Source organism: Festucalex cinctus, chromosome 19 (genome assembly GCF_051991245.1).
Source record: "Festucalex cinctus isolate MCC-2025b chromosome 19, RoL_Fcin_1.0, whole genome shotgun sequence".
Classification (NCBI taxonomy): domain Eukaryota; kingdom Metazoa; phylum Chordata; class Actinopteri; order Syngnathiformes; family Syngnathidae; genus Festucalex; species Festucalex cinctus.
Genome location: NC_135429.1, coordinates 13612414 through 13628092, shown reverse-complemented (window position 1 = coordinate 13628092; position 15679 = coordinate 13612414). Strand labels below are relative to the sequence as shown.

The window sequence follows — 15679 nt, the reverse complement described above, 5'->3', positions numbered from 1 at the left end:
AACGATCCGAAGTCCAGTGCTTTACAACGAGCGCAACGCTTCCTTTTACCGCCATTTTGATTTGTGAGGTAATCTAGAAATTAGTCAGTCAGATGTTCCCTTACATTTTTCATTTAATAGTAGCTCCACAAATATGTGGAGTAAAATTCAGATACTCTTCCTTGTGGCTTTATAGACTACTTTTGATTAATACAATTTCTAAATAAATAAATTATACTGACAGATCATTTTAAATAAAGAATAAAATAAAACTATACATAAATATATCCAAATACAGCATTTTTGCTCAGAATTACACAAAAATAAATTGCAATTTTCTAATACCTTTTTCATTTATATACATACACATACAGAAATTGCATATGACCATCTCTCAGATATGTATGCCTCTCGTTCTCTATCATATCCTCCCGACTACCAGCAATTCAAATTTGTCCTCTGTAGTGGACCTTTTTAAACCTGAATATCTTCCACCGAGTGCATACGATTGAATTAACTTCTTTTGTGCTCTATAGAGGACATTCAGAGCATTGCATCATAAAAGAAAATGGCTTCCCTCAGTGCAAGCACTTTTTAGGGAAGAGGAAATTTAAGTGTATAACACTTTTTATTGAACAAATTTAGGCTTTAAATATTGTTAGCATGTTTTCTATAAGACTCTTGAGAACACATTAAAGTATTGTTTGAATTATTTTAACTGTATTTGAGCCTAGCATTTAAGTTTTAAAAATGTCCTCTCTAGTGGACACATCATAGCTTAAAAATAAAAGCTTCTTTTTTTTCGAAAATTTATTTTGCAGTATTCCAGTTACTTCACAAATATTGGTGAATATCAAAATAAACATGATTGGACAATATTTTTTTCCCTGGTAGTCAGGAAGATAAAACGGCCACATTGTGAGCGCAGTTGCCTTGAAATAAGGCCAGGTATCAGCCCATTACGGATACCTGGTATCCGTAATATTCCATCCCTAATTTGTTGTCATCCTTTCCATACAACATGTGCATACACAAACGAATTCTCACCAGGGAGACTTAAAGCATCAGATGGCAACTTAACACGCTTTTTCCTGGCGTGTCACCTCCGCAACCCCCTCAAAAACAATACGATAAAAAGGCACAAGGACACACTTTCTCTGCAGGATAAACAGACGGCTGTTTGTTATTCATTTTCATTGCACATAATGGTGGGGCCATTAATCCCTTTTTTGCTAGAAGATGGTGTGAAAAAGCTGCCTTGTGCAGCTCTGACATGGAAGAGTTTTGCCAAATCCCAGCGGAATATGTGGGACTTGAGGATTAAATAAGGACCCACACATAGCCTTAGGCCACAGTTTGCAACGGGTCTGCAGAGATTAGACGCCAAGGTATGGTGCAAACAGCCCGTTTTTTGGTGGGGCGAAGATGCAGCATGGGTCAGCATGGCGAGCGACCGTCTTCTATTGCTAAATGTCGTCTGATAACAATGCATTGACCTTATTGTGAATGCATGAGAATAAAAGATAAGGCTCCATGAAAAGCCACATGACACAAGATTAGTTCGAGAATTTAGCGTGGAGCCCGATTTGCATTGTGTGTGTTATTTGATTGATTTTTTGGCAAAGTTGCGCGGATACATTCATGAGGCGCATTATGAAACAGCTTACAGGCCGCCATATGTTGACGTTGTAGCGTCGAAAAAATCGGAGTAACTTGCGGGCCTCTGGCGATTTTAAAGTGTGACAAGCAGAAAAGTGAGTTGATGATGAGTTCTGCAAAAACTCTCCAAGAAATATCACTCGAACTTATCTTAATCCTCCATTTCACAGCACCGAGGTGGGCATGACCTGCTCCACATGTGGTCTTTGTGGACAAAGTGTGGCCGTTTAGCTCCGTCTTTTGCGCCAGGGAAGCGGCACGGGGGACCCCCGGTCAGCCACGTCGATGCGGGAAGGGAGGAGACAAAAAAGCAAAAGAGCAAGTTAAATGGAAGTGACAATGTGCAAACATTCCTGCCGGCAGCTGCGTATAGCATTCTCCGCACACACACACACACATACGCACCTCCACCCTGCGTGGCCACCAGACCCCTGTGACCCCCTCCTCCCCTCCCCTCGTGCCTGGCACACGCACCTGCCGCTCCCAGCCGTGCTTTCATTTGACAGCCACATAATCTATGGGCGGGTCCAGGGCCCGGCTCCACTCAATGTGCTCTTGAGAAAACCCCTTATGCGTGAAAAAGCTCCTCTTCTCCGTCTTTTGTCCAACACGGTTTTATGGGGCAACATTGAGCATTATGAGGTTTGGGGGATTTTTCACGGGACTCCATAGAAGACTATAATCCTTTCAGACATAAAAACTTTAACCTGCTGTTTTCATATTTATTAGCTGGTTAAAGCAGGCGAGGCAGCTGAGGCGTCAACGCCACCGCCTCATGCACATACATGAGTGAGTGACAAGTAGCTGCACCTCCTTGTGAGGGGCTTTTATAATGGACCCTGCTAGCTAAATTAATGGAGAGAGTCAAGTGGTTAAGTGGCCACAAAGGTTGGCTCAGTTCAACAGATTTTGTTAGGATACAATGTACGTTTCAACCATTAGCTCAAAGTTTATCTAATTTTTGCTTATGTTGGGTCCAGTTAAAACAAACAAATTGAGCACGTATGAGTAATTAAAAACGTGATCTGACACAATTAGTCATCTGGGGGCCTTAAGCAAACCCTTGTCATACTGAAGTTTTGAATATTAATATCTGCCAACTAAAAAGTGTGGATTGGAGAACATTTTCTGAGCAAGATAAAAATCCCTAAAATCCTTTTTTGGGGATTATCATCTAACAGGTGAATCAACTCAATCTCTCCTGCATCCTAATGTCATGACTGGGTCATGCCAGGGTTAATTTGGGGTCATGCAAGTGTTATGTTTGGGTCATGACCGTGACGTCAAGTGTCTGTTTTGAACTGATGTAACCGGCATCTAGTTTCAACTGGTCTTAACGAGTGTTGTTCCGATATGATTGGTTACCTGAGCCCTTGTGATGTCATTTTCAGTCGACAGCAAGTTGCAAAATGTGTTTTTAAAAGGTACTAATTGTACATGAAAAATAATGGAAATATCTCATTTATTATAGGCAAAATATTAATGTTTGACTGCCAAAAATGGCTCAATAAGTAAAGTATCCCTTTAAGGGAACAAGAGGAAAAATAACCAAAACACAAACTAATCCTAATCCATAACAAAAGTGACTCTGGAAAAACTAACAAAACCCAACCCAAACCATGACATTCTTTCTTACGAACATTGCATCTTTTGTTACCAATCTCTCTTCTTTTTTTTTTAATCAATTGTAAATGTTATTAAAAACATTTTTTACTAGGTTCTAAAAAACTCACTATCCATCAGTTTGATATAAGCTATTTACAGTGTATATGCATTAATAAGTGAAAAATAACCTAATTTTGGTCAAAAATTGGACCAACTTTCAAAATAACGGCAAAAATTAGGTTGCTTTGATTAAAAAAGAAAGAAAGAAAGAAAGAAAGAAAGAAAGAAAGAAAGAAAGAAAGAAAGAAAGAAAGAAAGAAAGAAAGAAAACACAAAGTGTGGGTCGGTCAAATTGCGTCAAGTAGCAAGTCAGTCCCACATTTGACCAAAATTTGATTATTTTTTTACATAGAGGGAAGGGAATGATACACAAAATAGTTCTATGCTCCCCGATTAGTGGAAATATGGCATTCTGATTAATATTGTGTTTGTGGAACATGACCAAAGCAGCAAAAAAACACCTGTTTACCCCCCATTTTCCCATCAGACGGCGCCCACTTTACTTGTCAACTGAAAATGACATCACAGCTGCTCGGGGCTCAGGTAACGACCAATCACGGTTCACCTGTTCCTGAGTTTGGTCATGTGACATGAGCAAGTTGAGCTGTGATTGGCCATTTACCAGAGCCCTGAGCAACTGTTATGTCATTTTCAGTCGTCGGCAAGTGGCAAAATGGCTGCCGCTGATCTGCTGTAATTCATATTCCAAAAACACAATATTAATCAGTTAATTAGTTGTTATTGTTGTTGTGACTTTAGCCATGTTACACTTGAACAGTCAGTACAGGAAGGTGGCACGAGTTATTTTTCCGGTCCTGTGGGTTTAACTTATTTTCTCACTGGTACCCAACTGTGTAGCAAAGTATTGCAATCCTCATTTCTGTCAAACACGCTTTGTCCATCCATCGTTCCACGCATCCGTCCATCCAGCTTTTGCCTCAGTCGACAACTCTTTTCATCCAGTTCATCATACCCAGGCCTCCGGCCGCAAGTTCCCTGCACCCTCACTCACCCTTCCTCACCCCTCCTTGCTCCCTCGAGCTCCCCTCCACCACCACCACCACCACCATCAGCACCAGCACCACCTCCTCCACCCCCTTTCTGTCAAAGCTGATTGTTTCCAAGCCAGCAGAGTGCTGCGGGCTAACACACTGTCACACTACATCAGGCAGAGGAAAGAAGGGGCGAGGGAGCCTATGATAGCTTCTATATGCATGTCTATGTTCAAAAAGACCAGCTGAAGACTTGGCCACAGCGGGAGTGTAATATGATGAATATTGTCCAAAAGAAGGAGGCGAATACCACTTAAAACATTTTTTTTTTTTTTTGCAGGTTTTCTATCACTCCAGCAATATAACAAAAAAAAAAAATAAGCTGGCAAGAAGACGAATGTTCACGGGGTTGTGATTATTAAGCCATACCGAGGTGCCAAACTTAACATCAAATTCTGGTTGAGATGATCCAAGAGTTGCCAAACATGCCATGCTATATTGGGAAAATACAAAGTGTGTTGGGCACATAAAAAGCATCATTTCAACCTTTAATATGAAAGGAAAGGAGCAACAAACGAGCAAAGTAGGAAATGTGAACTCACTGTGTGACATGGTCGTTGAATATTAGTATTATTTGTCCAGTTTTTGAGATTTATTTTCATAAAAGTCACCTGTAAATTTTAAAACAATACACCTGCCTTTAAAAAAAAAAAAAAAAAAAAAAAAAAAAAAAAATATATATATATATTAATAATAATAATTACTGTTTCGATTTTGTGGATAGATTTAGTTCACTTAAATGGCACGGAAATCAGTCAATGAATACTGTGATCTAGAGTCGCCCCCTAGTGGATGTCGTTGCCTCAAATGTGAACAACAAATTTGTGCTTCAATCGTGCTGAAACACTTTATTATACTTGAAATATATTAAATACACATTAAGAGAGATATTTTTCGGCACTTTTTGTTCATGCACATCTTTTATTTCACTCAATTTATTGTACATTTTATGATTGTGTAACGCCATTTTATTTATGATGTAATATTTATCCCGCTCTTGGTGTTGTAGGTTCAACAAATACAATCTCACAATAAAATCAGTAATTAAAAAAACAGAGTCATAAAAAATTATCTCCAATTTGTATTATCAGCAGTTTCACTTCCTTTCGGCCTTCTTCCTTCAATGGAGCGACAAGACTGATAAACACATAGCTCAGTTGTGTGTTGCGGGATATTTTATATTTAATAAACACTTTCTCTGGCAACCAGTCCAGGGTGTCCCCCGCCTACTGCCCAGAGCCAGCTGAGATAGGCGCCAGCACCCCCCGCGACCCTTGTGAGGAATAACTTATTTACACAGTAGCTACATAAATTCAGTACAGTTCACATTAGGGCTGGGTCTAAAATATCGATATATCGATATTCCTTTTCAGTGCCTAATATTGATTCATAAAACCATGAATCGATACTTTTAATACAATTTTTTTTACCCCGTAAATTAATGTGCCAAATAGGGTCCAACCGATTAATCGGCCGCTGAATATAATCGGCCGATTATTGGCCTTCAAACATCGGCCAAAACAATCGGCCAATTGAGCTAAATGGCTGATTATTTTCTCCTTAAAATGCTATCAAAGAAAGCCGAAGTTTCCGACGCTATGAAAGTACCCTGAATGCACCATTTTGCTTGCGTAGCATTAGCAACTCGCAAGTGTATATTATTCTGTTGTCCCGAAGCGTACTTTAAGTTGTTTAATGACACTGCTGTTGGAGTTAACTGTAAAACTAAATACACAATGTTAAGAATGATATCCACTGTATATTTAAATACAAAACACGCTTCGTTTTTAAAACATCGCTAGCCTAGCGCAAGCAGGACGTTAGAAAATGCTAATGGAAAGTTAGCATCGACTTCGGGGAGTGTTTTTCCTTCAAATAACGAATCGAATCGGGCCCCTTCTGAATCGAATCGAATCGATTTTGTAAATCTGAATCAATATCTAGCCCTAGTTCATATGTTTCATATTGTTTCATGAAACATGAAAAGATGTATTATGACTCACTGACCTAGGTTTAAGCTACACTTTCTGTGAAGTTGAAATAGATAAAATGTCTTTCAAATAAATGTATTCATGACCTATAAGAACAAAATATACATGTACAATACATCTGATATGGGTTGTAATACAGATTAAACTATTGCTTGGTTGTCAAAAAAAATCATAGAAACGAGAGATTGAAAAAAATAACTGCATGTTAAATTGCAATCGCAATATTGAGGGGGAAGTTGCAATTTTTCCAAAGAACAAAAAACTGCTATTCCCTAATCATAATTCAGCCGATCTGCAATATAATTTGTATGACAACAACACAGATTGTTTGCCTTTGTCTTCCGTTGTTTGTATCCAGTCAGCCGACCTTGAAATTGTGTTTAGTGTTTTACAAATCCTCATCCAAAGCAACGTTTGTCCCCGCAGTGTCCTGTTTTAGCGGTAGCTCCACGCGCGTGACAGACAAACGATTGTAACCGCTGTAAACATGTTATCCCCCTCGCATGCTTTGATGTCTCGCGTACACCCGGCCAGCAAACTGGGAGATCAATATGGAAATTCGCTCTGCTCGCTTCACCACAAAGAGGCGATAAGAGAGGAAGAACGTCGGAGGGCCTAGCCGGGGATTTTCTCTTTGCTTGCCCTCGGCTTTGGCTTCTACCTGACGTCTGTTTACCGGGGGGGCATTTCTTTGAGGGTGCAACACCCCGGGGTACAGACTGACATGATCCCCTGAGGGCTTTCTGCATGGGTGAGGGCCCCCACAAATTCACAGACGATTAAAGGGTGGCGAAAACGCTGGTATCTTTGCAAACACGCACACACAGAGGTGAGATGATCTCGGTGCCGGAGGGGCAACAGCCTCACACGGCAATCACGCTGTCTGAACAACGCACACTGCCCGAGCCCGTGTGATGGGGCCCATACAAACCAACTTTTTATTCACAGCACAAAGAGGCAATTGTTAGCTAAAAGGACATTTAGCCCGAGGGTGGATTACAGTGTGCGCGGCAGATAGAGCAGAACATCGATAAACAGGCTGATTAGGAATAAAATGAAGGCTGTGTGCTAAATTTACTCGCCTACAGAGAGGACATTCAGTGGAAATACAAACAAGCCGAGAATATAAAAACACAGGAACTATTTGAAATTGTGTTTATTGACACTTTTTTTTTAGAATCATCGCTATACACAGAAAAAAAAAAAAGTCATTCTTATTAGTGGATGTTTTTGACAATCAAGGACAACACATTGACTTACAACATGAATCCCACAATGAGGCTTTATCATTCATTCTTTTAAAACCCCCATTCATTTAACATTTAGGGTTTACTTTGGTACAGACTCCTGTCAATAAGTGTCACGAACAACATTTTGTATTGTTACAATCACAAAACATGTCAAAAACACGAAACAGGACGACTGATTGTCTTAATTTCCGGAGATTGTTTGCAGTGAAGCAAACTGAGATCACATCCACACAAACACAAAAACAAGTATACATTTCTACAGATTAGGTCAACGTCACTTTAAAAGTGCAAGTAGGAGTGAAATACATATTTTGGGGGGCTTCGCGCCTTGATATGACATCTCAGTGTGCAAATTTAGTAGCCCATATGAGCTAATTTTATGCTTTTACCTTGTTTATATTAAACTGATCGAGGACGAACTCCCCTTCACTATTTTCCAAGTGTATTTTTGCTGGTTTGTTTTCTAACCCAAGTTTTTTGAGCGGATAACTTTCACCCAAGGCTGGGTTAGTTATTTTGAACCAGCAAATTGGGTCGAAGATTGGATTTGGAGCTGGAACTGTGGGTCAAAAATTGGACCAACCTGCTAACTTGTTTCATTTTGACCCAACTTTCAAGGTTGTTGTGTATAAAGCAACCTGTTTTTTTTTTGTTTTTTTTGTACTAAACAACCCCCAAAAGTGGGTTGCTTTATACAAATAAATTGTTCGATCAAAAATTTGACTGACCCATTAATTTGGGTCAATTTTACTCAACTCCTTCCAAAAAACTGAAAAACAGGAAGTTGGGTCAAATTGACACAAGTTAGCGGGTCAGTCCAATTTTTAACCCAAAATGGGTTGTTTTTTTGAGCCAGCAGTTTTAAGAGTGTGACATCCAGTAGTTCCCATTGATAAAAATTGGTAGGTTGTGTCAGTTTAAAAAGCGAACAAACAAACAAACAAAGCATAAAGTTACGTCAAATTTGCTCAGTTAGCATGTTGGTCTAAATGTTGACCAGAATTTGGTTATTTTTGACCCATTATTTTTAAGAGTTTTTTTTTTTTTTTTTAAAGAACCCAGCATTGGTTCCTCATTTTGGTTAGTCAATTTCACCCAATTTTGGTTACTTTTGACCATACAGTTTTAAATAAGTGGCCCTTCCCACAAACGTCTTTAGTGGTTAGCATGTCCTTACAGTGGGGAGGTTCTGGATTTGAATTGCTAAGGTGTGCCTGGAGTGGCTTGTGGGGCTTTTCCTTGGCTTCTTTTCAACAACAAACTCCAAAAGTTGGCTCCAAATAACCCAATTTCAGTAAAAAAAAAAAAAAAAAAAAGATCAGATCCACTACTTGTATTAATTTGTCCCAACTTTCAGATGGTTTTGTTGCATTGTGTGCAAAACCACCTGAAAGTTGGGTAAAGTGGATGTGTCCATTTTTGACCCAACTGTTTTTAGAGTGCATGCATGTTTTGTTCAATTAATTGAAAACTCTAAGCTGCCCGTTGTTGTGTGTGTTAGTTAGGGACGTAACGATATCGGCAATGTCAAGATATCACATTATTATAAGTGCCACAATATCTTTATCATCATGTCATGATATTAAAAGCAGCACATCCATGAAAAATGAAATTCCATTTATGCAGTTCGAGCACCATCTGGTGGTTAGTTTATGAGTGCAATTTAATTTTAATTAGGAATGTTTAGGCCACTTTATCAATCCGCTATCAATGCCGTCAAAGAAAAAAAAACCATTACTTTTGGCTTGCTTCAGCCGAACACAACATTGTGAACTACATAGACCATGATGCTTTGCGCCACTGAGCCAATCAGAGTACATGACAACGACATGGCCAAGCCTATACTTCTTCGTCACTACTGTTATTATGTACATAAACACAATACAGAGAGTCCTCAAGTTAAGGCGCACTCGACCTAAGGCGTTTTGCCCGGTCCACCATTTTGGACCCCGTCCGCCATTTTGGCTCCTCGTCCGCTATATATCCCGCAGTGTTTTCCCCTCGCTATTTAGCATTTAGCTAATGCTAGCGCTTGTGCACTTGTGGGCGTAACTTTGGCTTTTTCGCCCTCTTTTTTTCCACATCATGGCCACAAAGAAGAAGAAAGCTACATCTCCTATCAATGTTTGTCCAGCCAAAAGAAAAGTAATTACCATGGAAACGAAGCTAAACATCATAAAAAGATCGCAGAAAGGAGAGACACCGACGAACATTGGCTGAGACGTGGGCTCCAGTCGGCCAGTCGTACAGCATCTTATTTTTTATTTTAATGTATTTTAGATTTTTTTTTAATGATTTTTTTAGTTGTAAATTTTGACTTTAATGGGGAAATTCGACTTAAGTCGAAATTCAGGTTACATCGCTAGCGTAGCAACGGAACTCCGACGTAACTTGAGGACTCCATGGATTGTGCCCCCCAATTTGAGCTTTTGTTAAATTTAGTTAATTTAAATGATTATATTTACAATATCATGAGTTTGTGAGAATTTTTTTTCTCCCCACAATATCGTGATAATTATCGTATGGTGTGCTTCATATCGTGATATGTATCGTATCGTGATTTTTGGATATCGTTACATCCCTAGTGTTAATGGTTGGGCTTTATGTGCCCTGATTGGCCACATTTTGTTTATGACCAATGAAGACAAGCATGACAGATAAAGGATGGCTTATAATTGATTTCTTATGAATAGCTATGTTTTTTTTAAAACTGAGAAGGAGCTTTCATTGTTTCTTGTTTCTGCTCCTATGACTGTCCCACGGCGGCAGGCGTCGCGGCGTTGACCACGGCGGCCCCCATGCGCAGCAGTTCCTTCCTGTGCGTGAGGATGATGTCAAAGCTGGACTGCAGTCGGTTCTGCTGCTCCTCCACGCGGCCTTGCAGGGTGCGGAGCCAGCGGATCAGCGCCAGGCGCCGGTACATGGTCAGCTGCACCTGGTGCTTCTCCATCTCCTGGGCCTTGAATCTCTCGCGGTCGCGCAGCGTCCACACGGCGTCCATCACCTCGGGAAGCTCGCCGTCCGAATCCGACGACTGGTCGTGCCTCTCCTCCGCTCCTTCCTCCAGGAGGTCTCCCAGCTGACTTGCCGACGTGGAATTTCGGCTGAAGCTTCTGCGTTTTCCTCGACAGTTGCTACCGGTCGGCTCCAAGTCGGGGTGGTTTAGCTTTTGTTCTTCAAACGCCATCCGTTCCAAGCCTCCCGTGGACAACCAGTTGCCTCCCCTCTCCAATCGGATGGAGGACACGCTCTCACCGGAGTCAGACTCCGAGCCGCTGTCTGCCCACTCGTCGTCATTTTCCAGCTTCATCATCTCCTCCAGATCATCCCGGCCTCGGTTGCTGCTTTTCCGCCTCTGGGGCTCCATCTTCTCCCTGTGCTTGGCCATCATCTGTCCCTCCTCTTCCTCCAGCCTCCTTTCCTCCGCTCCATCAGGAGGCACTCGCCCATAACCGTCATCCCCGTATTCGATTTCAGGAAGGGGCTCCAGCGTGCTCCAGCAGGGCATTCGCGAGCGAGGGGATAGGACCCCGGAGGATGAGTTTTTTAGGTCGGGACTCAGAGGACCCAGTTTACACGGGCGCTGCGGGTTTTGGTTTTCATCTCCTCGTGCTCTTCCGTTGCTTGACAGGAAGTTATAGTTGCCTTCTTGGTCATACTTTCTGCTTGACGATGAGGAAGAGGAGCGATTGTTGGTGTTTTGACCTCTATAGGCCAGAGGTTGATCCTGATGAAGCATGTCTGGTCTGGATTGGTTTTCACTGGAATGACACGGGATAAATTGAATAAATTAAACTTTATTGAACTAACAGTATTAAAAAGTCAGATAAAATGAAAACGTCACAAAAAGTGGAAAACTAGCGCAAGAACTGTTACGTACTGAGGTTGGATCCCAAAACGTAGACACAAAGAGGATTTAACTCTTTATTCACGCAACTTGACGAAACGAAAAACAACGAGAAAGCATCGAGAATCACGACACGCCAAGGCCCCTTGGGCTGTGGAGATGCACAGAGGAACAGAGGTAATAATCCGACAAAACACACATGTCTCAGACAGCTTTTATAGACAGTGAATCGATCTGATTGGTTGTGGCTAGACATGTGGGTAACAGTACTGACATGGAATTATCTGGTTGGCTGTTGCCCAGATAAAGAGATTAGAGATTCTTGACATCACATAGCGTTTTGCCAGTTGAAACCAGATGCTGTTACATCAGTTCAAAACAGACACTTGACCACACGGTCATGACCCAACCATTACCCTTGCATGACCCTAGTCATGACAAGGACATTAAATTTTTTCTGACAGTAACTATACACCGCTTGCTTAGATAGCCGGAAAAAGAAACACCATTTTTCTAAATAAATACTTTTTGGACCAAAAAGGGAAATGAAGTGAAATGGTATTGTTTATCTCAGCATACGTGAAGATCTCTCACTGCACACTCATGTGTTGTAGCACAATGATTAGGAATTAGCGCCATAAATAAATAAAAAATTAGGGCTTTCAATACATTTCTATCACAAATTGGTGAACATATCCTGCATTTGTTTGCCATTTTACACTATATACTGTAATTTATCCATCCATCCATCCATACATTTTCTTAACCGCTTGCTCCTCACAAGGGTCTCGGGGGGTGCTGGAGCCTATCCCAGCTGGCTTCAGGCAGTAGGCGGGGTACACCCTGCACTGGTTGCCAGACAATCGCAGTACTGTAACTTACATATGCAAAAACGTTTGTTATTAGGGATCGGCGATTACTAACAGGCCTTATTTCAAAGTATCGGTACTCACGATGAGCTAGCCGTTTAGAAATTACAAGAACAGAAAATTCCCAATAATTTAATGCAATTTTAAGGAAAAAAATCAATATTGGACTTTTCTTAACTCATTCACTACCATTGACAACAAAAAAAAGACATCAAATTATGCAATTTTTTGCTGGTCTGGCAATGAATGTGTTAATTATCTTACTACTATATTTGTCTTTTTTTCCTGGACTACTCAAGACTCGAGTACAAAAAAGTACCAAAAAAGGGATATTGAACATCCCTAATGAAAATGCTCAGTAAGAAAATATTCAATCATCATCCTTTATTTGCAATCACCCAACCAATGTTTTAAAGAATAGACCCCCTAGTACCCCTGTCACCTCTAAATCACCCTTTACGGGGTCACCCCAAAAATATATATATTTTTTAAATATAATAACTACAGGCGTAAGTGCTGCACTCCACTCCTATTAGCATCACGCATTTACATGTCACCCCGGAATGGAAATTTCTCTAATCCTGACTTGGGGCTGCTGTCAATCCCCCACATAACCTCCCCCCCTCCCCCTTCCTCCCTCCCCTCTGCGTGCATGCGCGTTCACGCGGTGCTGAAGGACAGCTCAGCGCTGAGCACGCGCGGACCAGAAAACAACATCAGCATCATAACACAACCGTGAAAATAAGAAGAAAAATACCCAAATAGAGTCGATGCAGGATGGACGTTGCGGTTCTTTAGCAGGGGTTCCGTGGATTTGGCTACATGGTTATAGAAAGCCGAAAATCGACGACTAATGGCGCCCATTGGCTTCATATTTGATTCAAAGTGGTCGTAATAAAATTCACCATCAGCGAGGAAATAAAAAATATGTAGCGTGATAGCGTGAAAATAACGAAAACGTATCAAAATGCGTCTCCACTTGCGCGTTATGTAACACTCACCCCATCTCATGCAGTTCTCTCTCCTCTCTTTCCCTTCCTTGATTACAAAAAAAACAACATCCTCCCTTCCCCTTCCTATTTGTTGCTCGCTTAAGTCACTTGACTGACATTTCAGCCTCATTTGCATGCGCTTGTGGTTGATTTCTTACCTTTGTGTGGGTTCGCTGCTCGGTGGAGAGGCTGGACCGACGTTGCGTCTTTCCCAACGTTTTCCCCCTCCTCCCTCCGACGCGGTGTTGTTGATCCGACCCCCCCTCCTCCTCCTCCTTTTCCTCTTCCCATCCAGCTGACTCATGTGGTTCCAGGACGTTAAAAGGGCGGAAAAAAAACGTGGACTGGGAGGGCAGGAAACGAAAGAAGAGGAAAGTGATAAAAAAACGAACACTGCATTTTATAAATGCAGGTGCAGAAAAATACTGTAACTTTCCGGTGAACATCTAAATGCATCACATGGGAAAGTGCTGCGGTCTGATGAGACTCAATTTCCTTCGGAGCGGTTTACAAATATGACATTTGGTCAAGTACAACCAAAACGATGTTTTGTTTGGGGCGCAGAATTTCACGCAATAAAATGCACAATATTTTAAACAGCTATACATATTAGAGACTGTTGATTTCTTTTGATTTCGTAATTTCTTACAAATCCAGCGGGCGGGTCATACACTGTATCGCTTGTCTACTTAAATAGCCACATGATAAGTTATACAATCACATCAAGAGGATCAAGTTCATCTATGCCCACAGGAAATTCAAAATAGTACAAAAAAAGCACAGTGTGAATCTCGAGTTAAGTCTGGTCTGATGATTCCAAATTATGTAAACAGTTTACGACTTAAATGAGAACAAAATGCCCAGAGGTTTCAAAAGTACTTACAACCTGTATTTAAGAAGTACATATTGTGTTTAAAAAAAAAAAGACTAGTAAAGTAAAAGTACTAATTCAACTCCCCATGTAAAGCTGAAGTTTACTTGGTTCAAAAGTAATAAAGCTGTTTTTAAAACTAGCAACTATAAAAAATAAAAATGCCCATTTTGGTGCCTCAGCACAATAACTAAAACAAAAGCATACACACTGCACACAAGACATCTTCGATCTTTTATTAAGTTGCGTTCTCAGACAAAGAAGAAGAAGAAAGAGAGAAAAAAAATCATTGGACATGCTCTCAAAGCGACATGTTCCCATTGTTTTGCTAATATTTTGGTAAAACTTTCAAATGCTGAATTATAAACGATAGCGAATTCATCCCATGGCTAAAGTTGTACAGGCAGTGTTTTATGTAATTTTTTTTTTTATTTTTTAAATAATTCCAAGCGTCATTCTCGAGGTACTTTTAATAATTTCAGACACGGGTTGGAGAGGGAACAAGAAAATTTAAATTAACATTGATTTGTTGTGAATTCAAACTTATAATGGAATGTAAGTAGCCTAATTCAGTTGATAATGGTGGACTATAAGCGATACTTACAGAGGTGCCTTGAGCTAAAAATGCCTTGACTCAATAGTTTTTTGAGTCGGGCATTGGTTGGTTGATTTTTTGTTTTGCATTGAGAATTGAGATACAAGCAAAATTTGAGATACAAGTACACTTCAGACTCCCACCGCTAGATGGCGAAAGCAGGACAAACCGTATACAGTAGACATTTTTAACTTCATGCCAAAAAAGAGAATGAGGAAGGACATTACATTAGGTACAGTCGTGTACTTTTAAACTCAAATTTTCTGCACTAAAACAAAAAAAAAGCTCTTTCAATGAACTTGAAAAAAATTATATATTTTTGTTCACGTCATAAAAGGAAACCTGACTGTACATGTTTGTGCTATGAAGATAAATTTTTCGTAAATAATTTCCAGTTGAATGCATTTTGTACGCCGCCATTATTGTTTACGTCGTAATGTATTCTGGGAAGTGTGGTAAAATGGTTGCTGCCCTCTGTCGAGCAAAGGAAAACACTACACTAGCACGAGCATCAGGGAAAAGGAGTCCAAATTTCACACTACGCGGCTTTTGGATATTATTTTCAATCAAAAGTGGATAAAAGAAAACGAGGTAAGTCTCCATAGCTTTCAGGAAGAAAGCAAGTTAAGAAAACAGTGGAAATGTGCGGTTTGGAGAGTCCGCCTGCCCAAAGACTATGTAGCTTTCTTGTCATTTTAGCCCGTTTAGTGCGTTAGAGGACTTTAATTGCCGTAAAAAAAATAAATTAAAAAAACCCAACACATTTTATTAAAGTTAACAAAATTTGTTGAATAGTGTCCAACTTTATTTACTTGGGTTCATGGTAGTACAGTATATTATTATACAGGTTTGACCTATTCAAACTAAGCCAATGTTCACTTTTAGAGCCAATTAAGTGTCTCCAAATTA

The 15679-nt window shown here is 40.3% G+C and overlaps 1 protein-coding gene across 2 annotated transcripts; it reads right to left on the bottom strand.

Annotated features, from left to right (window-relative positions):
• Nucleotides 1-7487: 7487 nt before the first annotated feature.
• Nucleotides 7488-13457, bottom strand: c19h1orf216 (chromosome 19 C1orf216 homolog). Of its 2 annotated transcripts, none has more exons than XM_077507531.1 (2): nucleotides 13314-13457; nucleotides 7488-11357 (listed from the first exon to the last, which is right to left on the bottom strand). In XM_077507531.1, the coding sequence occupies exons 1-2, from the start codon at nucleotides 13316-13318 to the stop codon at nucleotides 10343-10345; spliced, it is 1020 nt and encodes a 339-aa protein (XP_077363657.1). In that variant the 5' UTR covers nucleotides 13319-13457; the 3' UTR covers nucleotides 7488-10342. The 2 variants fall into 2 exon arrangements, with proteins under 2 accessions (XP_077363657.1, XP_077363656.1); XM_077507530.1 differs by lacking the exon at nucleotides 13314-13457 and adding an exon at nucleotides 13070-13297.
• Between the last annotated feature and the right edge of the window lie 2222 nt (nucleotides 13458-15679).